Source organism: Schistocerca nitens, chromosome 1 (genome assembly GCF_023898315.1).
Source record: "Schistocerca nitens isolate TAMUIC-IGC-003100 chromosome 1, iqSchNite1.1, whole genome shotgun sequence".
Taxonomy (NCBI): Eukaryota; Metazoa; Arthropoda; class Insecta; order Orthoptera; family Acrididae; genus Schistocerca; species Schistocerca nitens.
The window spans coordinates 248,308,753-248,336,589 of NC_064614.1; the positions used below are offsets into that span (position 1 = coordinate 248,308,753).

The 27,837-nt window shown below is 38.3% G+C and overlaps 1 protein-coding gene across 1 annotated transcript; it reads right to left on the minus strand.

Moving 5' to 3' along the window:
* Window positions 1–831: 831 nt before the first annotated feature.
* Window positions 832–3,586, minus strand: LOC126247040 (NADH dehydrogenase [ubiquinone] 1 alpha subcomplex subunit 8). Its single transcript, XM_049948444.1, has 3 exons — window positions 3,324–3,586; window positions 2,740–2,915; window positions 832–1,189 (listed from the first exon to the last, which is right to left on the minus strand). The coding sequence occupies exons 1-3, from the start codon at window positions 3,450–3,452 to the stop codon at window positions 967–969; spliced, it is 528 nt and encodes a 175-aa protein (XP_049804401.1). The 5' UTR covers window positions 3,453–3,586; the 3' UTR covers window positions 832–966.
* Between the last annotated feature and the right edge of the window lie 24,251 nt (window positions 3,587–27,837).

The window sequence follows — 27,837 nt, forward strand, 5'->3', positions numbered from 1 at the left end:
TACAATGCCCAGCTTCTTGTTTATGTGCCTCACTGCTGTTGCTGCTGAGCTGTCTTTACACTCTACATTGTAGATCTCGCACCAAATGTCTTTCATCACTAGATTAATACTGCAAGATCAAATACTTAGTTTCTTGTAGATATAACGCCAGCAATCGCAAGAAATAAGGTGTTATCTCTGATTATACTTTCAAGACTGCACATAAGTCCCTTTAAAATGTAATTTCAAAGCCATTTTCAATTCTTCACAAAAGTATGAAGTAAGCTAGCATGCTTAAATACCCCCAACATGAAGCTGATTACCAAATTTCTGTAACAATTAATGCATACATTGCAAAACTTTTACTTGGATAGGTCCAGTGGTATACCAGTACACATATGGTTAGCTGGGTTGAAAAATGGAATACGACTGGCACACAATTTTAACTACTGATTTTTGCACACTGGAACCAAAATAAAAACAGCAGTTCAGTCACAAATTAGACTTATATTGGAACAACACAACCTCGTGGTCACTCTACCATGAGAGAATAAAGTTATTTTGAAAGCACCATTGGCGTATTTTTATTTAACAGTAACAAATATAATACATAATCTCTTCTAACACTTTGAACCTGGTACTACATTTGTTCCTTAGTGCACTGTGGTGAGCAACTTATAAATTAGTTGCTATGACAACTGTACCTCTCTCAAGATGTCACATAGGTCATAAAACTGTTGAGCAAAACAGGTGAATAGAAGAGGGGAACGCAAGATTTTACTTGTTACATTGGTGGAACCTCAAAATTTCCCTCAAATATTAGTTTGTGAAAATTAATGAGAACCATGTTCATCAAATTAAATAAAGCATTTGTCTAGTTTAATTATGATCTCAAAATTGATACAGAAATATGACCTACTCGGCAGTATTATTTGAGATAGGCCTACTACAAAAGTTGCCAACTCCACAAGGAACAAAAGCAGTTATCTAGTTGAACCAGTGGAAGCGTGAACCATATCTGGCTGGTGGCCGTGGGTAATCTTCTGGTAAATATGGAGTAGCATCTGGATAGATTGCAGGTTTTTCTTCCTCTGGTTTTGGTCGTTTTGTATCTATTACTTTTGCTTCACAGAAGTAACCAAATGGAGGGCGTTCCAGGTTCAGATTATCCAGCATACATTTATCAAATGCTCCCTGTGTCTTGCGACAGCTGTGAAGAAAATTATGTATGTATGAGCTCACATGAGTAACATCTTGCTAAAGATCAAATGCTAATGAAACTACTGCTGCAAAACCATTCATACAATGAAAACATATCAAAACTAACTACTGTATACACTGATATTTAGCTCCCGTAATTGAGATTTTTTTTCCTCTCTCTCACCATTGGCGTATTTTTATTTAACAGTAACAAATATAATACATAATCTCTTCTAACACTTTGAACCTGGTACTACATTTGTTCCTTAGTGCACTGTGGTGAGCAACTTATAAATTAGTTGCTATGACAACTGTACCTCTCTCAAGATGTCACATAGGTCATAATAAAGCATTTGTCTAGTTTAATTATGATCTCAAAATTGATACAGAAATATGACCTACTCGGCAGTATTATTTGAGATAGGCCTACTACAAAAGTTGCCAACTCCACAAGGAACAAAAGCAGTTATCTAGTTGAACCAGTGGAAGCGTGAACCATATCTGGCTGGTGGCCGTGGGTAATCTTCTGGTAAATATGGAGTAGCACACACACACACACACACACACACACACACACACACACACACACACACACACAATTGTAAAAAACATCTAGTTCTGAATTAGAAAATAATGCATTTGGGGGGGGGGGGGTTGAGAGGTAGAACAGGTTATCTTATATCTTTATGCAAGTGCAATGCTATTGCAACAGGAAAGGAAATAACTGAAGCACTTCTGGCAATGATGGATATGTTACTATCATGCTATGTGGCAAGTGATTCATTCAGCATATATGGGATAGTAATATCATCCTTCCAGATAATGCACCTCATGCACAGCACCAAAGTACTTTCAACATTACAACTAAGATACTTTATCAATATTTGCAGAAATTTTTCTTTTCAAAAAGTACACTGTGGTTTCAAGGCAGTTTAATTTAGCAACTATTACTTTCTTAATATTCAGTTATTATTTACACATAACAATGTGAGATTACTACTAATTCAATTATGTTTCACTGATATGAGGGACTATGTGTTGTTATTGTTGATTTATTTATTTTTGCACACTAGAGAGGCACAACACAATATGGCAACACTTCTAAAAGCTACACAGACTGCTCAAATTGAAAAATTGTCCATGTTATACTTCAAGGGTGTCGGCATCACTTCAGTACAAATTACCTAGTAATTTTTATTTACAGATGCCATCTTGGATATGTATCCTTAATTGAAGTTTCTTATATTTGAAAAAAAAAACTAAAAACTATTTAACAATGGCAAAATTCTGTTGCAAATGAAAAACTGCAAGCAGCTCTATGATCTAAGTGCCATGCTAAATTATACGGCCCAACAGTTATGGTGAACAGATTTACAATCAAATGCAGTTTATTTAGCTCCAATTTGAATGCACTTGTTATTGGAATCCTGCACTCACACCATACAATGGATAAAGATGATTTTAGTATTTTATAAAGCTACTTGCAGTTTCCACAAAATAAAGAACACAACACGAAAGAATTGTAAAAGTCATTAGGTACACAAAAGGTGGTGCACTTACTACTTGTACTCCAAAAGGCTGCTAGACTTATCAATACAGTTTGTGTATTGCTCAAACTCCTGCTGACACGACTTTTTCACTTTCCTAAAAAACTCAAGCGAGCAGTTCGTTACAGCTTTTCCTTCTTCCAGGCATTTCCGGGGATCTTTCCATTCAGTCCGACATAGCATAAATTCCTGCATTGAAGGTCGCGAGTTAAAGAAATGGCAAAGTATTATCACAGAGAATGGGGTCACATTTTGGTTGGAGCGTTAAGTTAGGATCTGACATACAGATCTTCGTTAAACAAGCAATGGCACGAAAGATAGCATTAAAACTATTTTATTATTGAGTTCACACCAAACATAACACGATAAAAACTACGTCACCAAACATAGCAAGGGACTTGACTACAACGTTCACAGGAAATGTTAAAATGTGTTGTGAAACGACTCCTCCAACAAGTTTTGGCATGGACGTAGGCTAAGTTCAGTATTCCGGTAATCTGGACATGGTCAATAAATAACAATGGCTATTTGTATTATTTATTATTATTATTTATGATCGTTCAAAACTGGTTACCTATTCTTTCAATGGCAACTTACATTATTTGCCTGTTCACAATATTTTCCTAAATGGAAGGCACCAGCTCGTAAAGCTGGTGATCCTAAGTTAACTTCTTGTACAGTTAGTTCCTCCTCAGTGGGTAGTTGTATATCTGCTGTTAAAACCATTTCACTTCCGTTAACTTGATACTAAACAGAAGCAAATATTTCTTTCCAATTTAGGCTTTTCGTCTGTATCCCAGTTATATCAAAACAATAACCTCCATGCACATTTGCATGGCAGGCAACCTTACAGCTCGGTTTCGGTTAAGCCAACATTGAAAACTTAAATGCATAATCAGCTGACGGAAGCTTAGATGTAAATAGTTTTCAGAAACTCTGTAATCGACTGTGTTTAGAAAGCATATCCTACTCACTAGTCCACGGGTAGCAAAGCGTAACGAGCTATAAAAGTATAGTAGTAGATGATTTTTACCATTTGGGCAGCAAAGTAACTGATGAGAGGATATCTATTTATTATTTATTTATTTATTTCTTACTCCGTCTGTGATAAGCGCACAAGGAAATAGAGTGTGTCAATTCATTTTTTTACGTTTTATGTGGCAATCTGTGATCTTTTTAAACAAATCATTACCGTGCAGAGGTAGTAAGATAACAAAAGGACGGTAGTGATACATTATATCGACATAGAAAGTTAAAAAAAAATGAGTAGCTACATAATTGTTCAATCTTACGTTATATTGAATTGTACTTATGCTTTCATTCTAAAATATTTTTTTTTTCATTTTGACTAAGAAACTCATCTTCTTTCCAGAAGAAATTGCCTCACAGGCTCCCTAAACGTGGACTTCTTATCAAACTTACATTTAATATATGAATGGAGGGTATTACAAACTCTTGTGCCATTGCACTGCACACCATTCTGCACCACTGTCAAATTTTTACCATCATTGTATAATTCATGCTTTTGCCCTGTATTATATTCATGATAGTCGCTATTTCTTTTATACAACTCAGCAGTTTTACTGGTGAAACATGTAAGTGAACATATACGTTGAGAAGCAATAGTAAGAATTTTTAGTTTCTGGAAAAAGTTTCTGCAACTATATCTACAGTCTCTGCCACACATCATCCTTACAAAACGTTTCTGGGCCAAGAATATTTTCTTTGGTAGTGAATGGTTTCCATAAAATATATTTCATATATCATTATCGAACAGGGATATCAACGGTATGCTGCTGTCATAGTACTGAAGTTCCCACTCTCAGAGATAATACATATGGCAAAACTCGATGAGCCAATTTTCTTGTGAAGACCTTTAGTATATTACAACACTACTAGATCTGCATCGTTTACCTAACATGGCTGGACAGACTGCATCAGGATTACATATATATGACTTATTTACCATTTTTCATATAACATAATGAAGAATATTCACAAATGAGACAGTACTATTTTGTTCATTCTCTTCGGTCACTACTGAATAATTTTTCAGTGAAGTATAATGGGTGTTCTTTCAGGTCATGTGAAATTTTCCTTTTGAATAGTTCTGGCGGCAGGGACTCCACTTGTCAGGCCAATGAGTTGAACTTTTTGAAAGCAACCACTGGAAAACTATCTTGCGTTCCAGACAGTCGACAGCTTGGTAGTGAGTGTCATGATTATGTACGTTGTGCCTCATGCTGAAAATTCCTTGGCTGTATTTTAAACTGATTACACATAGAAGCATATAATGGCAGAATATTGTCATTTTTCATAACAGTATGAATACAGGCTTGCAATGTTCCAGTCTTTTGCTTGATGTAATGATTGTGACTGCTTTCTTTTGTACCATTAATACATCCTTGCTTTCTACAGAGTGTCCCCATAACAGTAGGCCATAATTTATGTGGCTATGAAATAGTGCATAATACACTGTTATACGGTCTACTTTAGTTAATACACCTCCTAGTCTTCCCAGGAGATATATTACACAGGAGAGCTTGGAGCACAGATACACTGTGTGCTCATTCACTGATTGTTTTGGGTCAGTCATGAATCTCAGCAGTGTGACCGCCTCCATCTTAACGTGGTATCCAACATTGCTAAGATACATATCAAATGTTGTGTTTTTTCTTCATTCATTTTTCACTTGTTTTCAATTAACCATTTTTTGATGTTTTTAGACAATATACCTGTTGCTTGTGGAGCTTGTTCAGCAGGTTTCCTTCAGTAAAAAGAGTGGTGTCATCAGCAAACTGTAATATTTGTATGTTCCAACCCAGATCATTGACGTAAGTAAGGAAGACGAGAAGCCCTATGATGGACCCATGGAGTACACCATTCTCGAGTGTTTGTTCTTGGGAGATTGCACCACGAACTGATACTACCGGCTTTCGGTTTTCAAGATAGGATTGAAGAGTAGCCAGCACAACACCTTCAGTACCACAGCACTTTAATTTATTAAAAGCAGTATTTTGTGTGAGAAGCAGTCAGATGCATTCCTGAGGTCACAGAGTGTCAGCGCCACACTTTCCCTGTCTTCAAACACTTGCCTTATCTTCCTTCTTAAGTCCATTGCTGCTGTAACTGTCGACTTTCCGTTGCAAAAACCATGCTGTGTCCTGAAAGAGTTTATTGCCTTCGAAGCGATTTTGTAGCTGGTGTTTTGTTACATACTCCATAACTTTAGCCAGAATGGGGATTATGAAAATTGGTTTGAAACTGGACCCTTCACATGGGTACACTTTTTTTTTTTGAGTGGTACTGTTCATGAGACTTTCAGGAATTCTGGGAAGATACCAAACAATAAATATTGGTTGATTACTATGGCTAGTGGTTGAGCAAGCTCTGGAATAATTTTCTTGAGGATTGTGTGGGACATGCCATAGATATCGGCACTCTCTGAATGTTTGTATGTGTTCACTATTTTTAAAGTGTCTTTAGGGTGAAATTCCTTCCACTTTTTAATAGTGCAACAGCTTAAGTTTTTTATATGAGCTAATTTCATTTACACTATTTCTTACTATCTTTACAAAGTACTGATTGAAGGTATTAGGACCACAGTAACTTAAGGTAGAAGTAGTCTTCTTTCTGTGCTCGTTTGACAAATTTCAAGCTGCTTTTCGTGGATTATGAGACTCTTTAATGATCTCGTCATTGTATTCCTTCTTTGCATCCTCCACTCCCTTTCTGTAAACTCTCTTGGCTTGCAAATAGTTGCAATGAAGCAGATCTTCAGTTGGAAGATCTAAAGCTATCTTCATATGGTCCATGAACATTAATACAATGCCTATTAATCTATCTAGCTCAGGTGTACACGACCTCTTCACTGTAATAGATTTTTCCCTTCTTCTGATTTCCCCAAAGGAAACTTCTTGAGGATTACTGGGAACATGTCATCAAATTTTGTTTTCAGGATTTGTTTGAATAGACATTCACATGAGTCACTGGCCCCCATTTCTGCAATTTTCTGTTGTCAATTGACATAAGACAGCACTGCTTTAAGGTCATTTAATCTCTCTTCTTTGATAAACCTGTTACTGAATGTGTAGCTTGAGTGCCTTCTGCTAGGTTGCAGTTTGCTCTTACTCTTCATGCCGAGTTCCATTACTAATGCACTGTGATCTGCAATCAACTAATCCCAAATACTGAGGGTGGTGATAACTTCATGTAGACAGTATCATCCATTATTGGGATTTTGTTTGCTACAAACAGCTCATAACTTCATGAAGACTTTCTCTTTAGTACTTCCATCACCAACATGCATGTTGAAGTAACCACAAAATCCAATTTCAGACTTAAGGTGTGTAACATAAGATAAACAGTTGTCCATCTGTGCAACGAAGTTTTCAAAGTTAGCATCTGGTGAAGGCTACACAAAGACAACAATGAGACCAATATTTGCAGACACTATCGAAGCCAGTTGGAGTCCTGGTCTATACAAAAGTTTTTTAAATCAATTTCCTTTACACTACGATTTTTGTCTGCATATGCAAATACGCCACCGTGAATTGTAGTAGCTCGGTACCACGAGTTTACCACATCTAAATATTCAATAGATTTGCAAAAGTCACCTTCTGCTTCAGCCACTTATACATAAAAATCTGGTTCACTTTTTCTATAAAGAATGATAGAATGTTCACCTTGGTTCTTAAACAATGCACATTGTCACTTGCTATAACACAGTCAACACTAATGTTCTTTCTATATGATAGTCTGTGGTCCTGGTTTTCAGACTCTCTTTTATTGGGACATTGGTTGATCTGCGGAATAAAAAACACCTTCTTACAGTATTTTTAGGCCACATAGCAGTGCTCATTATCTTGTCCTTTGGATGGAAGTCAACGCCAATTTTGAAGCTGTTGTTGATATCCTTAGTTTGTAGTTTCTATGTTCTGGAAGGATTTTCTCCAGAAATCTTATTACATTTCCAGTTGTGCCTTTTTTGACTTTTCCTAAATGGGACCATGCCCTTTTATCTCTGTATAGCATTCCTTGCTCATCAGCAGTACCTATTATCAGATTGTTTCCGTAGCTGTCACTTGAGTTTCTGACTGATACTACATCAGGTGACCCGCTACGTTAGCCTAGAGCGCTAATGCGCTGCTTCCTGGACTCGGGTAGGTGCGCCAGCCCTGGATCGAATCTGCCCGGCGGATTAACGATGAAGGGCCAGTGTGCCGGTCTGCCTGGATGTGGTTTTTAGGCGCTTTTCCACATGCCCCTAGGTGAATACTGGGCTGGTCCCTACGTCCTGCCTCAGTTCCATGACTCGCAGACATTTGAAACACGTTCGCACTCTTTCCCACTGTACACTAGATGCAGACAGCTGGTATATACTACTTCCGTCTCAGAGGGTATGGGGTAGCGACAGGAAGGGCATCTGGCCACCCTCCGTAACTAATATTACCAAAATCCATAGTAACTACCCAAACCCAGCAGTAGCTGGAATGGGATCCAGATATAACAATAACTATGTCAGGTGCTTGGGATATTGGCACTTCTTTCTCAATAGGTTTTTCAAGCGCAGTTTTATACAGCAGTGTTGGCTGTACAGATCCATTCTGAGTCACTTCGTGCCTATTGTTGAGTTGTTGTTTTGCTGTAGCAGATGACACTTGCTTATCTGTACAACGAGCAATTCTTTTCCTATGATGTTTCCATGCCAGTCTGTAGTTTTAGGTGGGTGACAGTTTCTCTTTTGAAAAACTCACAGAGTTGTGAAGACTATTTTGATCATTACTGACACCAGTTTCTGAAATGTATAAAGAAATATTATTCAAGCATCAGTTCTCTGTGCTTCATGAATCATAGGCTCTTTATTGTTATTTATTTGTCTCTTTATTTGTCTCAGTTTGTTATGTAGACCTATCTTAGTGGCAATGTTCTTTTCATGTCCATTTTTTCATTTGTTAATAGAGACATTTTCCACACACGAATACTGCATTATCTCATGGATTGCAGACTCTTTATTACTCTTTACTTCTTCCAACTTGCGTATTGTGATCGTAATTAGTTATGTCATGTTCTGTAGATCATTTTCAAGATTATTTTATCGATATGATGTTGTTTTCACGCCCACACTCAGTTTGTTTCTTAGGGAATGCTGAGGGCTGTGACATACTTCGATTCGAATTTGGAATATTTGTGCCAGAGCTATGTGTTACAGATTAAATAATCGGCTCTTGATTTGCATTTAAGCATTTAGTGGAGCCATTTTTAGCTGTAAATGTAACGTTTTTTCGCCCTTTTCCAATTCTTTTGTGAGATGTTTTTGTCAGATGTGACACTAGTTTTTCTAATCTATAATTTACATTGATCACTCTATTGAGTTGTATTCTCATTTTAGAATTGTCTTCTAATGGTCGATTTACTGTTTTGTTAAATCTTCAACTGACTCTATTGATCTCAATTGATTTTTCGTATCATTTACATCACAAATGATGTTTCTGTCTCCAGTAGTTCAGCTCCACAAGCTTTACGAGGTTGATTTCGTGAGTTGTCTTGTATGTCAAAACTTTTGTGCTCATTAATGAATTTAATATAGTCAGTTATCTCCACTTTTTCTCTGTTAATATGGCTGGTTCCAATTACAGACTGTTTATATTTTGCTTCAGACATGACTTCCGAAAGCCCAGTGTGTAGCTTATCTTTGCAAGCACCACAATAAAACATACTAAGTGAACTTCCCTGTTGGTAAGGTCAACACAATCACTGTGAAAGAAGCAGCAACACCATAGTTCACAAATCATGCTTCACATAATCTGCCACCTCCATTGGCGCCATCTTACTTGTAATGACGCCAGTTTAGTTTGCAGTCAATCCAACACACATAAACTTCATTGTTTCAACTTTTTCCGTTGTCTGTGTGGCACATTTAACAGTTATCTCTCCCTCAGTTTTGGCAGTTGCAGTCAACCAAGTATATCTAGCTTTATTAAAGTTTAATGAGAGACCTTTTACTCTAAACGATTTACTAAATAAATGAGAATATTGCTAATAGATCCTTGCCGATTTTTCCATGTGCATCCATCGATCATAATGTTGATGTCATGTGCAAAAATAGTAAAATTACAGTGTAGCTTCATACACTGTGCTAGGTAATTTATAAATATCAGGAACAGTAAATGACTAAGAATGGGTCCTTGTGGCACTCTATATTCGATGATTTCCAGTCTGATGAAGACAGACCACAACAAAAATCGTTATTCTGTATTGTACTACTGTCTACCTCCTATCTTTAAGGCATAACTGTAACCACTTATTTGATTCACCACATATTCCTAAAAGGTTAGCTTTCTGTAACAATATTTAACTAGTATTTCCTGTGGTCGAAATTCGACCAATCATGTGAATAAAGTAACAAAACATAAATTTTTCAATATAAGTAATTTTACTTTGTATGCAAATTCTTACGTCTTACTGGAACACTATGTAGATTTTCAGGTCTTACCCAAATAAGTAAGAAAGAGTGTGGGGAAGCAAAAGAGAGTGAAAGACACAAATGAGGGAATTAATTGCTTTATTCTTCAATTTAACAATGAAAAGCCTCAAATAAACAATATTTTTTAGTAAATATCCTTTCATCATTTATTAAGTATCCTTGCTCACTGTATTGCTCTCAAGCACCATTATCATGCCATCTGGACAATGGATGTCCATTAAATAATTGTCATGAGATTTCTCAGGAATCGTTAGGACTTTTTTGTGTATTTGCCATCTTATACACACAGAATTTTGATTAACTGCACCACATGGTTCACACATGATATGTTTCACAACATGTTCATACAGTTTATGATATCCTCAAATATCTGGAATTTCTTCACATACAACTTTATCAGTTGCACAAATGTCTACTATTTAATCGATTTCACATAAAGTGTTTAAAATATGAGCACACGGCAATCCTCTTTTTTGGGAATTCTGTTGTGTAAATGATTGCTTGAACTTCAACAAAAATGTGCTTTGTTACTACTACATCAATTCATGTCTTTAATTTAGTCTTGAATACCTACACACTACTTTCTGAATGGAAATTAGCAGATTAAAGTGGATCAGTGTTGTTAACAACTTCTGGGCAATTAGGAATGCAAGTCATTGCAGCAAATAATGAAGGATTCCTGAAATGTTGAACAATGGATATTGCATCCTAGTAATTTTTATACATATTTCTTGGAAAACCCGTAAATGAAGAAGGCAAAATAATTCTTACAATATTTATAGTACAATATCATTTGGGTTTCGTTGTATGAGGAAGGATCGAAAAGTTTCTAGCCTAACAAATAAAGAATGACAGAAATTTCATAATGCCAATTTATTTTTCAATATAATACCTATATACACTAATACACTTGCGGGCATGCTCAGATACCTTCTGCAAACCATTCAAATAAAATCTTCGTTGATCCATTATGGATCATGGGATGACGGCTGGCATGAACTTCTTGATGCAATAATTTACCAACAGCCATATGTATTGTAGAAATTTATTTTATTTTGTGAATTTCTATGTGCTACCAGTTTTGGCATTACATTGATGCCATCTTCTGGCCCCACTCATCATAGTCGTAAAATCACTATACACGGAAGAAGCCATATAACTGGATCCGTGAATCAAATCGTCCTGCAACAGCTCTCGGTAGCCAGGCGACACAGACTGTGTCGCCTGGCGACTAAACAATGGAAAAGAATATAAAACATATTAAAAAACAGAGCACCTCTACGACTGGGGCAGAAGCTGTTTGACAGCTGCGAATCTTTTGTTAACACAGACCACACACACAACACTGTACAGTGAACACTATAACATTGCCAGCAAGTGTAGCAGACACTATATCAGCCCCTACAGTGGAAGCAGAGCATCGTCAGGAGACCGATCTGGGAAGTGTATATGACTTGTGCACTCTTGTCAGTCGACGATGGCCAGTCATTGCTCCTGTGGCAGGGATTGTGGCGATGGTACTGAACGCTGCTTTAGTCTCAGTGCTGTGCATGGTGGCTCTTCTTTGAACACGAGTGCAGATTTGACATGGTTAATGGAAATGATCATGGATTTACCGTTTACCACAATGTCGTAAGTCTGGATGCTTCATCATAGGACATGGTACAGGCCAGTGCATGGTGGTGGCTGTCCATTCAAAGCAAGACATGCATGCAGTTTTCCAAGTGACAGGGCATATAAGTGGTTCACACACCGTGTCTGGAGGCTTTGGTGGTCATATGCATGCGATATCATAGTAGTAGGTTGATGGTGATGCGAGCAGACATTTGATATCGAACTGATACGTAAATTACTTAAACTATAAAGACTGATTGATTTATGACCTTAACCTATTATACTGCTAAGTGATTTTCATGTAATCCTTTCCCCTCCCCTTAATCTATTGATCTGTTAATTGACTTATGACCACCTGGGGATAATCCAGCCTCCTGAGAAGCCCCCCACCCCTCCCCTTCACCCTCCACCTCTCCCACCCCTCTGGCATATCCCTTCGCTGATACAAGGACACATCTGATATCAAATTAATTGACTAACTAATTATATTGATCAATTAGTTACTTGCCTCCCTCTTTGGAAAATCCCCCAGTCCCCCTCCCCCAACTGGAAACTGGTGGAAAACTCATTTTGCAGGGATTAGATCTCTCTTTTATTTGGCGGGAAAATATTTTCATTCTCTGCTGTTTTGGAATATGTAGATCTTGTAAAATACACTGAAAAGATGTAATTAAATAAATAACTTTTCTTCGATCGCCCAAGAAATACTGTAACGAAATAGATGTCAACATAACTCACCATACGTAATTACCCTGTTAAAAATCTTCCTATCGCGTCTTCACACCGACCATAGCGCAGGTATTCCGGCCACCTAGCACATTCCCACTCACACAGGCCAGGAGAGAGGCCCACAAACAAGGCCGGCTCTGCAGTGCTCAGAATGGAAGTCTTACTAATCCCCTAACAAAGCATCAGGTTGTGGCAACCTGTGAAATTCCTGTCGAAATGCATACTCTATCTATCTCTCCCTCATCCTCTCTCCAGTGGTTATTTCCCATCTTTTCATGCGTAAGCCAACCTGTCCAAATCTGTCGACCAAGATATCTCCCATTACTGCAGTCTGATTGGTTCCTGCCAAATTAGTGGACAGAGCTATAGACTACATAATGCCTGGCCCCTCCACCCCCGACCTCATTCTGCTATTGTTCGCAGTTTGGTCAACTCGATTACATTCCTCTCTCATGCATTACTAGTCTGTCTGCTTCGTTGAGGCCGCAACATAAAGCAACAGCAGTAGCAGCAAACGCCTGGGACAATGGGAATTACTTGGTAAGTTAATATTTAAATCGACAACTGTAACTTTTTCTTCTACTAAGAACTTCGTGGTAGCGATATTAAATACTTTTTGTCTTATTGTTTCAGCATATATCCACCAAATTGTGGATACGTTGGAGGTGGAGAGGTTTCAGCTGCAACAGCATTGTAAGTAGTATATATATTCTTATTCATATATGCACATTGTTGCTGTAATTTCGTGGTCAGTCAGTGAGTCTTTGCTGTTGCACATGATTTCGAAAATCAAAATCGATAACTGTAACTTTTCACTAAGAATTTTGTAGCATTAAATATGAGGGTCACTCCAAAAGAAATGTAAACTTTTTTTTAAAAAAATACTTCTTTTATTCTACATGTTTGAAAGTTTTACAGTGTGTAGATACATCCTTTAGAAAAATTTTTTCATTTCTCCATATAATTTCCATTCCTCTCACCTGCCTTACTCCATCTTGGAACTAGCGCCTGTATACCCGCATGGTAAAATTCTGGATCAACCTGTTGGAACCACTGTTTGACAGCGTGCACAAGGGAGTCGTCATCTTCAGACCTTGTTCCACGAAGAGACTTTCAGTTTCCAAAAGAGATGATAGTCACATGGAGCCAGGTCAGGACTGTAAGGCGATTGTTTCAGTGTTGTCCATCCGAGTTTTGTGATCGCTTCCATGGTTTTTTGACTGACATGTGGCCGTGCATTGTCGTGCAACAGCAAAACATCATGCTTTTGCCGATGTGGTCGAACACGACTCAGTCGAGCTTGAAGTTTCTTCAGCGTTACCACATTTGTACAATAATTTATGGTGGTTCCACTTGGAATGATGTCCACAAGCAGGAGTCCTTCGGAATCGAAAAACACCATAGCCATAATTTTTCCAGCAGAAGGTGTGGTTTTGAATTTTTTTTCTTGGGTGAATTTGCATGATGCCACTCCATTGATTGCCTCTTCGTCTCTGGTGAAAAATGATGGAACCATGTTTCGTCACCTGTATAAATTCTTCCAAGAAATTGATCTCCACCATTCTCATACTGTTCCAAAAGTTCGCTGCGTACCGTTTTTCTTGTTTCTTTATGAGCCACTGTCTACATCCTGGGAACCCACCTGGCACAAACCTTTTTTTAATGGCAACACTTTCAGTATTCTGCAAACACTATCCCAACGTAGCGTGACAATTCGTTCACTGTGATGCGTCTGTCACGAATCACCAATTCGTTAACTCTCTGCACATTGTCTGGAGTGTGTGCAATACGAGGCCTGCTGCTGCGAGGACAGTCCTTAATACTGCCGTGCCCGCTTTCATCACGTAACCTGCTTGCCCACCGACTAACTGTACTGCGATCGACAGCAGCATCTCCATACACCTTTTTCAACCTCTTGTGGATGTTTCCCACTGTCTCGTTTTCACTGCACAGGAATTCTATGACAGCACACTGCTACTGGCAAAAGTCAAGTGTAGCAGCCATCTTGAAGACATGCTGTGACGGCGCCACTCATGGGAACAGGTTGAACCAAGTTTGAAAACAAGAGGGAAGGTGTATCTACACACTGTAAAACTTTCACACATGCTGAATGAAAACTGTGTTTTTACAATAGTAGTGTGCATTTGTTTTGGAGTGACCCTCATACATGTTGTGTTATTGTTTCAACATATACCCAACCTATAATTTGTGAGCTGGCTCCTGAAAGCCAGCAACAGCAGCACGTTCAGCATTGTAAGCAGTATATACATTTCTATTCTTCGTAGCACTGTGTATACATAATATACTGATGTTTCGGAACAACTTCATTGTATGTGTGATATGGTGCATATTCTTTGTTGTTGTAAACGATTTTCTGGGGGAGGAACAGGAAGAGGGTAGGGTATGCGTTGAGGATAAGGAGGAGCCATCACAGATCTCTTGTAAGTGCAAATTATAAAAAATAATTTTTGCTCATAGTTTTCTGCATGTGTATATGTTTTTATTATTAAAATATTAGTATGTGGTTTCAGTGAGATGGACAGATGACAAGGACAAAACGCCACAGAGGGCGAGGGGGGGGGGAAGGGGATGGAGAGAGAACTTCATTGTCATGAGGAAGTAGTGGATGACCTGAGGGAGATGCGGAAGAGCCAGAGCGAAATAGTAGTAGTAGAGTAGTAGAAGGGTTTGGTGGGCGCACGACAGCAAGGTCTTCAGCGCCCGTGCAGTAGCATAGTGAGACGGGTGTCAAGAAAAAAAAGACTCAGAACATTTACATAAAACGGAACATAAAACACAGGGAACAATCATTGAAAAATATGTGCTCACCCACACCGAAGCGTGGGATGAAGCAGGGCGAAATAGGAGATTTATGTACATGTACTCATTCTACTTGCCAATGATAATAGTAATCAGTGTTCCTTCTTTCCTTGCAGCAGCGGGCCATGTCTGGAATGTTGTACTTAATTTTCGGGGCGGTGAAGCCTACTTTGCCAAAATGGGGTCTGGCGAGACATACCTCGCCAGCTAGGGCGCCACTTGCTGCCACGCAAGAAGTCGCCGCCATTGCCGCCCCCCACCGCCGCCCCAGCTACCGCCGCCCCAGCACCGCTCTGGCGTCTGTTGGCCATTCTACCTCCAGCAAGCGGTTCAGGACTGCAGCAGCAGCACCAGTAGCTGCAGCCAGGCTGCACGCACTGGCATGATACCGAAATGTCTCCTCCTCCTCCACCTTCTCATCCTCGTCAATCTCTTGTTTCTATGTCAATGTGCCCATACACACACCAAGGCAAATAACCTATGGATAGGTGACACGTTCAACGCATCATGTACCTGGATGTAAATAACTTATACAGGCATGCCGAGCAACAACCACTGACCACTGGCGAATTTCAATGGGTGCCTGATGACGAAAGCAAGGTGGAAAAATAAAAGGTGTGGAGTCTGACTCTGTTGTGGGGTACGTGATGGAGGCAGAACTCACATACCCTATTAGTTTGCATGATGCAATGCCGATTTGCTGCTGTGTCTGGAGCAATTAGTTCTGCGAGGAGGCTCCACCAAAAACTGATGATAACGCTGGGGAATGAGCGGAGATATATTATTCATTATCATAATCTCCAACAGTGTCTCAGGTTTGGGATGGAGCTGGTGAGACTCATCTGGGCTGTCTCCTTCAATCATTCCCCTGGTTGAAGGAGTATATTGATCTCCACATGAGGCAGAGAGTTTCCACGACATGTGACCTTGCAAAGGACTTTTATAAATCAATGAACAATTACATTTTCGGCAAAACAATGTAGAATTTGAGGGAATGGCGTGAAATTGTGATTAGAATCGAATGGGATGGGATGGGCAAATGGCATAAGAAAATGCACTGTCAGACCAAATCTTAAATGGGTAACAATATTCAATGGCAACTTTGTTGCTGTGGAGATGGCGAGGACTGCAATAGAGCTCACGAAACCTATGTATGTGGGAATGTGCATACTAAACTTGTCTAAACTCCACATGTATCACTTTCATTATAAGTTTGCGAAAACTCATTTCAAAGATCGAAAGTCACTTTATATGGATACTGACAGCTTCCTCTATTGGGTCGTCATTCAGTTGTCTTGATGTATCATTAATAAGAAACCTGTATTGTGTGTGATTACAGCCATCTATACATATATTTACAAAATCATTGAATGACATTGCATGGGGGCTTAATTAATATATAATGAAAATAATTTTAATTTTTTGTTTTTAGTAGCTGTTTGTCCGATTACGAAGTCTCGTAACGGTTGGCCCTGACTAGTATTATTACGCTATCTGACTGCATAGAACAATAACAAAGAATGAAATGGAAATTTTCATTAACACAATTAATTAATTAAGTCCCCAGCAACTATAGAACCTACGAAACCAAAGCACAAGTGTAACTGTTCTGCGTGTGGAAGTATAACTCAACGTACGCATCTGGCACGGTTCTTCTTCAACAACACAAGAAATTTTAAATATCATTTATACTGAATTAATTAAAGAATATAAAAATACCATAATTACTCAAGAAAACCAGAATTACACTCTAATACAAGAACACAAGCCAGATGCTTTGTTGACTGAACCTGTAATGACGCATTATTTAAAACATGGAAATAATGAAAAATAAATCAAGTTTCGTTACCTTCATATATTGACCAAAATCACTCTAATCATTACAATATATCTCCACACCGACTCGCTATTACCACATCTCAACAAGAACTTTTCAGTATCACATCTCAGCAAGCACTCCCTACTAGCACATCTGAACACGAACTGACTACTACGAGTCCTGGACAAGCACTGCCACTATGACATCTCAATAATCACTGCCAGTGGAGGCGGCGGAACAATGCTCTCTAGCGATCTCTGGCGCTGTGGCTCAGTGTAGCCACCTTTCATATGCCCTTCCTCCACGGCTAGAATTTGATGGTATTTTTGCCAGCATTGGTGGTGAAAATACCACCAAATTCGTCAAAAAAAAATACAGACAAAAATAAAAGATAATATTAATACGTAAATATCATATAACTAGATAAAATTTTGGCTTTGCACTGACCTTTCAATAACCTATTATATAGAATACAGTAAGCAATACAAATTCTTTCATACATGTGACTTTACATAATAGTTTACACAAGTATTATGTGGTTAAACAATTCAATCAATAGCGTCAGCAATGACGAATATGTGCAGGTAAAAGTCTCATAACTTTTCACAAACAGTAATACACAAAAAATCAGTTTACACAAATATTCACATAAACGCTTTCCATAGCCCAAGAATAAGCAGTTGACAGTTCCAGCAGTAGCACCCAGCAATGGTCAACAGGTGCAAAAACCAACAAGTGACATTTTTTTAGTAGAAACAGTCCATCAGTGGCACCCAGTAATGTTAAACAGCTGCAGACACCAACAAGTGACATCATTTCAGTAGAAGCAGTCCATCAGTGGCACCCAGTAATGTTGAATAGGTGCAGACACCAACAAGTAACACCATTTCAGTATAAGCAATTCCATTAGTGGCACCAGCAATGTTGAGCAGGTGCAGACACCAACAAGTAACACCATTTCAGTAGAAGCAGTTCCATTAGTGGCACCAGCAATGTTGAGCAGGTACAGATATCAACAGGTGACATCGTTTCAGTAGACACAGTCCATCAGTGGCACCCAGCAATGTTGAGCAGGTGCAGACATCAACAAGTCACATTTCTCAGCAGAAGCAGTTCCATAAAATTCACTAGCACTGATCACACTGTTCATCAGAGTTTATAAGCAGAAATTAAACATGTCCTAGCGGCACCAATTATGTAGAAAAGGTACAAGTAACAGTCCATAATTTTTTACAATCACTGATCACACAGTTCATCAGCAGCAATTAAACATGACTAAATGTCACGCATCATGTTGAAAAGTGCAGCACCATCACTAATCAGACAGTTCAGGCATGAACAATAGTTTGAATACACATACAATGCTTTTACACTAAACATACAAATCATAACAAACACACAAATGATATCAGATAATTGTCCTATTAACTATTACAATACACAAATGCCAGTAAACCTATAACATTTATGGGTGTCAGTGCAAGCCACTACCAACAAATAAAATAATATTTAGGAGATAGGTGGGTAGGATTAGGAAAGGAAAACACACAAAACACACTCACTCGTCTTTCATCCACATTAAGTACTACTGTGTAATTGAATAGTGTTAACTGTGTAAATGTAACTCTGTCCAAGATTTGATGTTCATCATGTGTGCCAAGTAGTAGTGGCAGCAATGTATAACAGTCAATAATAGTTAAGTCAAGACCAATGTTTGCCAAGCCAGATCAAAATGTACGGTTGCTGAACAACTGTCAGTGTACCAATATATGCAAATGCTTCCTCTCTCAAAAAAAAGTATATACTGCTTTGTGATTTGACAAAATGTGTGTGTAGACAATCTTCCTTCTACTTTAGTGTTCTAGTCTGCCATCTTCATCCTCCTTGTTCTATATGGACCAACAAAAAAAATATGCTCCTCACTTACTTTACCTCTTATCCACCAAAACTCCAATAATCATCAGCATAATCTCAATACTTCACTAATACCTCTTCAATACATCGATACATATAAACCTTATCATCAATATCATTTACCTTACCTCTTGTCCACGAAAACTCCAATAATCATCACTTAATCTTAATACTTCAATAATACCTCTTCACTACGTCGATATATATAAACCTCAGCACCAATATCATTTCACTTCCATAACAACTCTTTCCTCTAGTCAGTCTCCTCGAACAAGTACAGACAAAATCCTAGTGCAACTTCAATTCATCATCCCATACAATCCGAAGACACAGTGTCTACACACAACCTCTGTGTAATCCATCTGACCCAAATTTTCTACTCATTATAAATTATAAGACACATTTTGGTTCCTTGTCCATCATTAAATAAAAGAAATGCATACATGACCTCTAACAGCCTTTAGTTTGAATAACTTTCAGTAATTAAGTACGATTACGGAGTGTGAATGATCATAATATTTCACAGTGTGTACACCACTTCAAAAATTATGGCAAACAGAAGCAAACATATGGAGTATTTCTTGTGTCAAGTGTCACTTCCTATTTCAATTACTCACGAAAAATGCAGTGTAATAACTGTCGATGGTCTAAACCTAGTTTTGGTATGTCATGTCGTTAGCTTCCTTCCTATTAGCATAAATTTATACAGCTTCCATAAAACTTCAGCTCATGTGACTTCTATGAAGTTTCTTGTACTCATGTCGTTCGTCGAATTATAGCAATTCATTTTCTTATCTTAAAAATATAAGGCACTGAGCATAAGCAAAACATGCAATAGCGAGTAAATATACCAGTAGAGAACTGAATGTCAACAAGTGGATGCAGCACAATTCTTACAACGAGGCTCTGCCAAGCGAACAATCTATAATTAATACAACAGTGTAACCTAAACTCTATGTTCGTACACTGTACATCATCATTGCTATATTCTAAATTGAAGAGTAGTTATGACAACAAAACAGAAATGTGTAAATATGCAATCCATACAAAAAGCAGCAAACATATATCTTACGTAATAAACAAGTCATTAGCATCATATCAGCATAAGCAAATAAATGTTTATATGTAATCTTAATAAGTAAACATGAAGGCGCAAGCAGAGAAATCACAAAGTGTAACCTACATACATAACAGCACAACTAATAGGGTGACAATTATAATTTAAATAAATAAGCAAAGCAGGCACATAATAAAAAAAATATGACATCAGTGAAAAAGCAGTGCAGCCAAGCAATGCATAATATATACAAATAACAACCCTGTTCATTAGTCAATCATTGTCAAAATCAGTTAATGTGCGCAAGCACGTCGCTTCACTAGTAAATTCATAGAACATGAAATTTAGCACAAAGTATGAATCACGTAATCGCGTGCAGCAAATTACATCTAAAGTACGTACCTAAGTGGAAATACGTTACCTGAAAAATAAACTCAATTAATCGTTACCTTTTTGGTTTTTTACTTCCCCTTTTTTTTTTTTTTTTAAATTACATTCTTCCTGAAATTTTCTCCATAGCAAGTCCTCTTAACGTCGGACACACATAGAATTTACCTGAAGGTCTTAAATATTTTATACAACCGTATCCTGAAAAATACTGAACGTTAATAACATAATTTATGAAGTCCTTATAGCTTTATACAGAATTTAGTCGGAAATTAGACTGTGTATTTGTTTACGTCTGTCAGTGCATTCGCACTGAGCGCTCGATCAGCTGTAGGCGCGTGACGTAGGAAGTGATTGTTTGCGGTCAACGACTGCCTCGTGCGCCACGCAGACTTCACTGTTGCTTTGAGTATCTGCCGCCGCCGGAACACGGCGCGGTATCCTTGTATTCTCTGCATGTTTACATGTAGCTGTTAGTTTCTCTAAAGTATGTCATTCCACAAAAATTTTAACGTTAGATATGTGATGTATTCCCTTAGAGCGTCGAGATTTAAGAGTTTCTACTTCAACAGTGTTATCATGTATAATTTTGCGAATTCTATATGGACCGTTATAAAGCAGAAAAAATTTGCGACACAAGCCTTTTCCTTTGTGAGACAAACGATGAGACTTAATTAACACCTTTTGGCCAACTGACAAGATTTTTAAACGACCAGGATGTTTAGCTGATTTCTCTCTTCTAGCAGCCGCAGATGCAATATTTTGTAGAGCCAGGTTGGCAACTTCAGAATGCCGCAGTTTCCGTGAAGGCGGAAAAGGAACGATTTCAGAAATGCGATTTGTTGGTACTTTATTTTTTAATATCAATAGAGGCGGTAAAGAAGTTGAGTCATTAGGAAGTTCATTCAGAATGTTTTGAAAAATATGAAGATACTGATCCCAAGTTCTGTGATTCTGATGACAATAAAGACGGCACAATTTATTGATTTCCTTCATCCTTCTTTCTGAAGCTTTAGATTGAGGGTGAAAAAGTGAAATGAAGATTGGTTTAATTTTACGACGCCGTAGAGTACGAAGCCAAATTTTTGAGCGAAACTGTGATCCATTATCTGATATAACCTTATCAACATGACCCACTTCTTTAAGAAAATGTTTGATGAAAGCATTAGATACTGAACGAGCTGTTGCTTTGCGTAACGGTGTAAAACACACATATTTTGATGTCAATTCCACTGCTACGAAAATGTACGCAAAACCATTAGTAGAACGAACCACTGGACCGAACAAATCGACTGCAGCCATGTCCTTTAATTTCGCTGGAATGATAGGAAACAACGGTGCTCTGTGAGAAATCGTTGGAGGCTTAGCCTGTTGACATAATTTGCATTTGGTAAGAACAGATCGAATACGTTTTTCCATATTACTGAAGTAGCAATTTTCTCGTAATTTATGAAAGCATTTTCTGGGACCAAAATGTGCATAACTGAAATGTGTAAACGAGGTGTGGCCAAATCATCCAATCTAACAAAGCGTCTAAGAAAATTACAGACACCAAGGAAACTACGAACAGCACGTTTTGTGGAAGGAACAGCATAATTGCGAATAGCGTCTAGCTTCTCTGGATCAGGAAGAATACCGTCTGTAGAAATAGTGTGACCGAGAAATTTCACCTGAGAACGACCAAATTCAGATTTTTCCAAGTTCTCTGTAATGCCAACTCTTGCAAAGATACGTAATAATGAATCCAAAATTTTGTTGTGCTCACTCCAAGAACGTTTAGCAATAAGAATATCGCCAACATATGAAGTAATATTGTCACGAAGATAAACAGGTAAGATTTCGTTTAAATTACGAATGAATGCTGCAGAAAATATAGTAAGTCCAAAGGGTAATTTCCAAAGTCACTTTTGGGTAAAACAGTCAAATCCGGTTTTTGTTTACCTACTGTCTAGATAGATGGATAGTAGAAGAATTGTTTTTTATAGATGCAAAGAATAGTGAAAGAGTAGGCAGCGGTGCAGAAAACTAAAAGGGAAATAGTACCACTACAGCTCGGGGCCCTGTGATCGCTACGGCACATATTCACTTAGTGTAGTGAATCCCCTGAGGACTTTAATAACTGCACATAATTTCCAGTTTGTGACTTAGTGGCAAATCTGGCGGAAGTGCGTACGTAAATTGATCTAACCATGAACATGGATGTATGTCATTCTTAGAATTGCGAAAGATCTTAAATTTCCGAACAGTCAAAAAGTGTTTATAGTCAAAGTTTTCGCCTCGTGGCGACAAAGACCTACCGCGTCTGTCCCAGTTTGAATGTCGATTATTGTCAAGTTCGCGCGCCTGGCGCTCTCTTGTTGCGTCCCGTAAATGAAACAAATTATCTTCTTCAAACCCCTCTGGTATCTGTGATTCTAAATTTCTTTTGCCGTCTTTTCCTACGATTTCGCCTTCAATTTGTTTGACTTGCTTTTTTAATGCCTCAAATTCCCTTTTAACGCGTTCATTAAATTTTCCCTGATTGTCAACATGTTTATTTATGTTCTGGTACTCTTCGGTTTCTGCAAATGGTAATGGAGCTGTATCATCCGAATCTCTGTCCCCATGTAAACTTAGATTTGTCAATTTATGTGAAATCTCCTCAACTCTTTCCGATAAGTCACCTATTTTTTCTTTCTGTTTATTTACGTCTTCCGTAAGTGTCGCGACTCGGGTTTCAGTGTTGACACATTTGGTAGTTAACTGTTCATATTGTTGTGTTAGATTATTTATTCTGTCATTTGGTACGGATTCCTCGATTCTCTCAAATATTTCTTTCTTATCGTGTGCACGTTGTAAATTTAACTCTGAAAATTTTTGTACTATCACGCGATCTCTTTCTTCCTGTTCTCTATCCTGTTCCCTTTGTCTAATCTCTACTGCAATTAATCTATTATTGTGAGAATTCAAAATCGGTTGTACTTCTCTGATTTCTTTCTTTGATTCATGTTTCATGTTTTTGAAACATGTCCCTGTTCGTGAGCCTAACTGTGTTTCCATTGTTTCCATCTCGGTTTTATTTGTTCCTATTTGTGATTCCCGAGTCTAACCGTGTTTCCATTGTTCCCATATCAGTTTTAATTTCAGATCGTAACTGTGATCCCACTGTTTTTAATTCAGATCTTAACTGTGATCCCACTGTTTTGAATTCGGTTTTAATTGTTCTTCGCAGTGATTCTAACTGAGATCCCAAATGTAATATTGCACCCAACAACTGTTACATATCTTCTGTCGTTAATCTCGTATTCTGAAAATTTTTTGATTGTGAAAAATTTTGAACTAGTTCTGGACTATTTTCCCTGCTTATTAAATTGTTTTCAACTCCATTATTCATCATCCTGTTCTCCTGTGTTGGCGAGTTCGCCATGTTAACAATTTCGTTATTCTCGCTATTCATCATTTTTGCCTGTTTCGTCGATCGCGTAATCATTTACAAAACATACAAAGCTCGTCACTATATGAAAATTACACACAATGACACTTTATCTCCAACAATACCATTCACACGAAATGTTTCCCTCAAACACGATTAACGAACAATTCAAATAATTGCACTAAATTGTCAAACCCGTATACAAGATAACAAAATTAAATTCTGCAAAAAAAAAAATACCATTAGAAGAATGACAATTACCAAATCTACACATGCAATATAGACTACAATTACTAAACTACAAATTACTACAACAATCCTACTGTCTACTATTTCTACAATCAGAAGATTCCAAGGGACGATCCGAAGCAGCGGTCGCTACGTGCATGGGGGCTTAATTAATATATAATGAAAATAATTTTAATTTTTTGTTTTTAGAAGCTGTTTGTCCGATTACGAAGTCTCGTAACGGTTGGCCCTGACTAGTATTATTACGCTATCTGACTGCATAGAACAATAACAAAGAATGAAATGGAAATTTTCATTAACACAATTAATTAATTAAGTCCCCAGCAACTATAAAACCTACGAAACCAAAGCACAAGTGTAACTGTTCTGCGTGTGGAAGTATAACTCAACGTACGCATCTGGCACGGTTCTTCTTCAACAACACAAGAAATTTTAAATATCATTTATACTGAATTAATTAAAGAAAATAAAAATACCATAATTACTCAAGAAAACCAGAATTACACTCTAATACAAGAACACAAGCCAGATGCTTTGTTGACTGAACCTGTAATGACGCATTATTTAAAACATGGAAATAATGAAAAATAAATCAAGTTTCGTTACCTTCATATATTGACCAAAATCACTCTAATCATTACAATATATCTCCACACCGACTCGCTATTACCACATCTCAACAAGAACTTTTCAGTATCACATCTCAGCAAGCACTCCCTACTAGCACATCTGAACACGAACTGACTACTACGAGTCCTGGACAAGCACTGCCACTACGACATCTCAATAATCACTGCCAGTGGAGGCGGCGGAACAATGCTCTCTAGCGATCTCTGGCGCTGTGGCTCAGTGTAGCCACCTTTCAACATGTCAGTTCCTACATGCTCCTGGTAAATGCGTTTTAGATTCAAATTGTCTTGACTGAAAGCTATAATGAGATTTCCATTACCCACCACCAACTGTTTTGGGATTCTGGAGTATGGCTGACTCAAATAAAGTACATCAATATCTATATGACGAATAAAACAGAAATATCGTAGAATGTGATCTTGGTTCTCCACAGCAACATCGTCAAATATGAACACTGTGTTTGGCTTTACTTTTCCTGATGGGGAGATTTGACTGTTTTAACTGAATGTTGTTTATGTTACACATCTATGCCCTGCACGTCTTCATACGGCATAGGTATCGACGTTCGTGAGTGTTATGACTTTGACAGTATCGAGTTCCTCTTTAAACTTCAGGTTATACCTAAAGTTGAGGCTCAGAATACCTGAATATAGTTTCATGTCTATGGCCCGGAGAAATGTAGGTCAGATGGACAGAACAAGCATAAGGTCATCAGACACTTGCATTTCACAAAATCTGCAAGCTAGCGTAAGATGCAAGTGAACATGCTCTTATTCTCCGATGAGAAAAATGAGAACGACAATTTTTATTATTATGTTTGTTTCAAAGACATGTCTCGACTCCTATTCTCTCAGTTGAGTAAACATGAACATTAAAAGCATATTTGCTTCAGGTGCCTCAATGCCTTTCCCTCACAGAGGTTATTAGCAAAGCATCTAGTAGAATGCGATTACAAGGACCCGGTAATTACGCCTACTGAGGAAAACACTTTCTTAAAGTTTAAAAATGGTCACCATCAGGAAAATGTCCCTCTGTGGCCTCCTCGCTCATGTGATCCGCTGTGAAGGTGAGCCTACGGCTTCGCATACTAACTTCATAGAAAAGCACGTATCATATGCGACAGCATTCCAAATTGTACCGGCCTATGACTCAAGTCTTAAACACTACAAATCTTATTTCGAGGATAATCCTGCGGTTTGGCTTTTCACTGAACTTGAAAAGCTTTCATGGGAGGTTGATACGGCTTACAGTCACAAGGTTCCATGACCAAATCGAAGGAGAATGAAGATTTGTACAAAAACGCGGTTGATTGTCATATTTGTGGACTGCCGTTAGATAGAAAAGCGGAAACTCCTCGTAGGGACCACTGTCATCTTACGGGAAAGTTCCATGGCGCAGCCACAATACGTGCTATTTGAAGTACCATTTACGAAGTCACGTACCCATTTTCCTCCATAATTTAAGCGGGTATGACGCACACTTTCTTGTTGAGCACTTGGCTGATTTTGGTGGGAGAAAAATCACGTCATTGCCCTGCCTGACAGCGTCGAGAATACATTTCATTCTTCTAACGAATGACTCCAAGAATTACGCTCCGCTCCCTTGACTCGCTATGTTTTATGCAGGGACCACTCCAGAAACTCGTTGAAACTCTACCTTGGTAGGATATGCACATCACCCGAGCTGCGGTTCCTGACGAGGAACAGTTTCAACTTGTAACCAGGAAGAAGGTTTTCCCATACGAGTTTCTCAATAGTAGTGAAAAATTGAACGAAACCAGGCGAGCCGACATAACTGTATTCAACAGAACCAGGCTACCCAACATAATTGCATTCTCCAGCAGCATTACTGGCAATGGCATAACGGATCCAGAGCGTGAACATGCTGTGAACGTCTGGCGAAAATTCATCTCCACTTTAGGAGAGTACGCATGGTTTTACATAGAAACAGACGTGCGCTTGCTTGCGGACGTTTCCAAGAAATTCCGGAGTCTATGCATGAGAAAAGTAGGGGTAAGCTAAAATGAGAGACGTGTAATATACAACATGTACAAGAGTCAAGACGGAATAATAAGAGTGGACGACCAAGGACGAAGTGCTCGGATTAAAAAGGGTGTAAGACAGGAATGTAGTCTCTCGCCCCTGTTTTTCAATCTGTATATTGAAGAAACAATGATGCAAAAAACAAGAAAGGTTCAGGAATGTAATCAAAAATTCAAGCTGTAAGGAGGTCAATGATACGATTCGCCAATGACATTGCTATCCTCAGTGAAAGTGTAGAAGAATTACAGGATCTGCTGAGTGGAATGAACAGTCTAATGAGTAGAGAATACGGACTGAAAGTAAATCGAAGAAAGGCGAAAGTAATGAGAAGTAGCAGAAATGAGAACAGTGAGAAACGTAACAGTAGGATTGATGTTCACGAAGTAGATGAAGTTAAGGAAATCTACCACCTAGGCAGCAAAATAACCAATAACGGACGGAACAAGGAGGACATCAGAAGCGGGCTCGCTGTGGGAAAAAGAGCACTCCTGAGCAAAAGAAGTCTACCAGTATCAAACATTAGCCTTAATTTGAGGAAGAAATTCCTCAAAATGTACATTTGGAGCACAGCGTTGTATGGTAGTGAAACATGGACTGTGGGAAAATCAGAACAAAAGATAATCGAAGCATTTGAGATGTGGTGCTAAATAAGAATGTTGAAAATTAGGTGGACTGATAAGATAAGGAATGAGGAGGTTCTGTGCAAAATGAGAGGAAAGGAATATGCGGAAAACACTGGCAAGGAGAAGGGACAGGATGATAGAACATCTGTTAAGACATCAGGGAATAACTTCCATGGTACTAGAGGGAACTGTAGAGGGCAAAAACTGAAGAGGCAGACAGCAAATAATTGAGGACGTAGGTTGCAGGTGCCACTCTGAGATGAATAGGTTGGCACATGACAGGAATTCGTGAAGGGCCACATCAAAACAGTCAGAAGACAGATGACTCA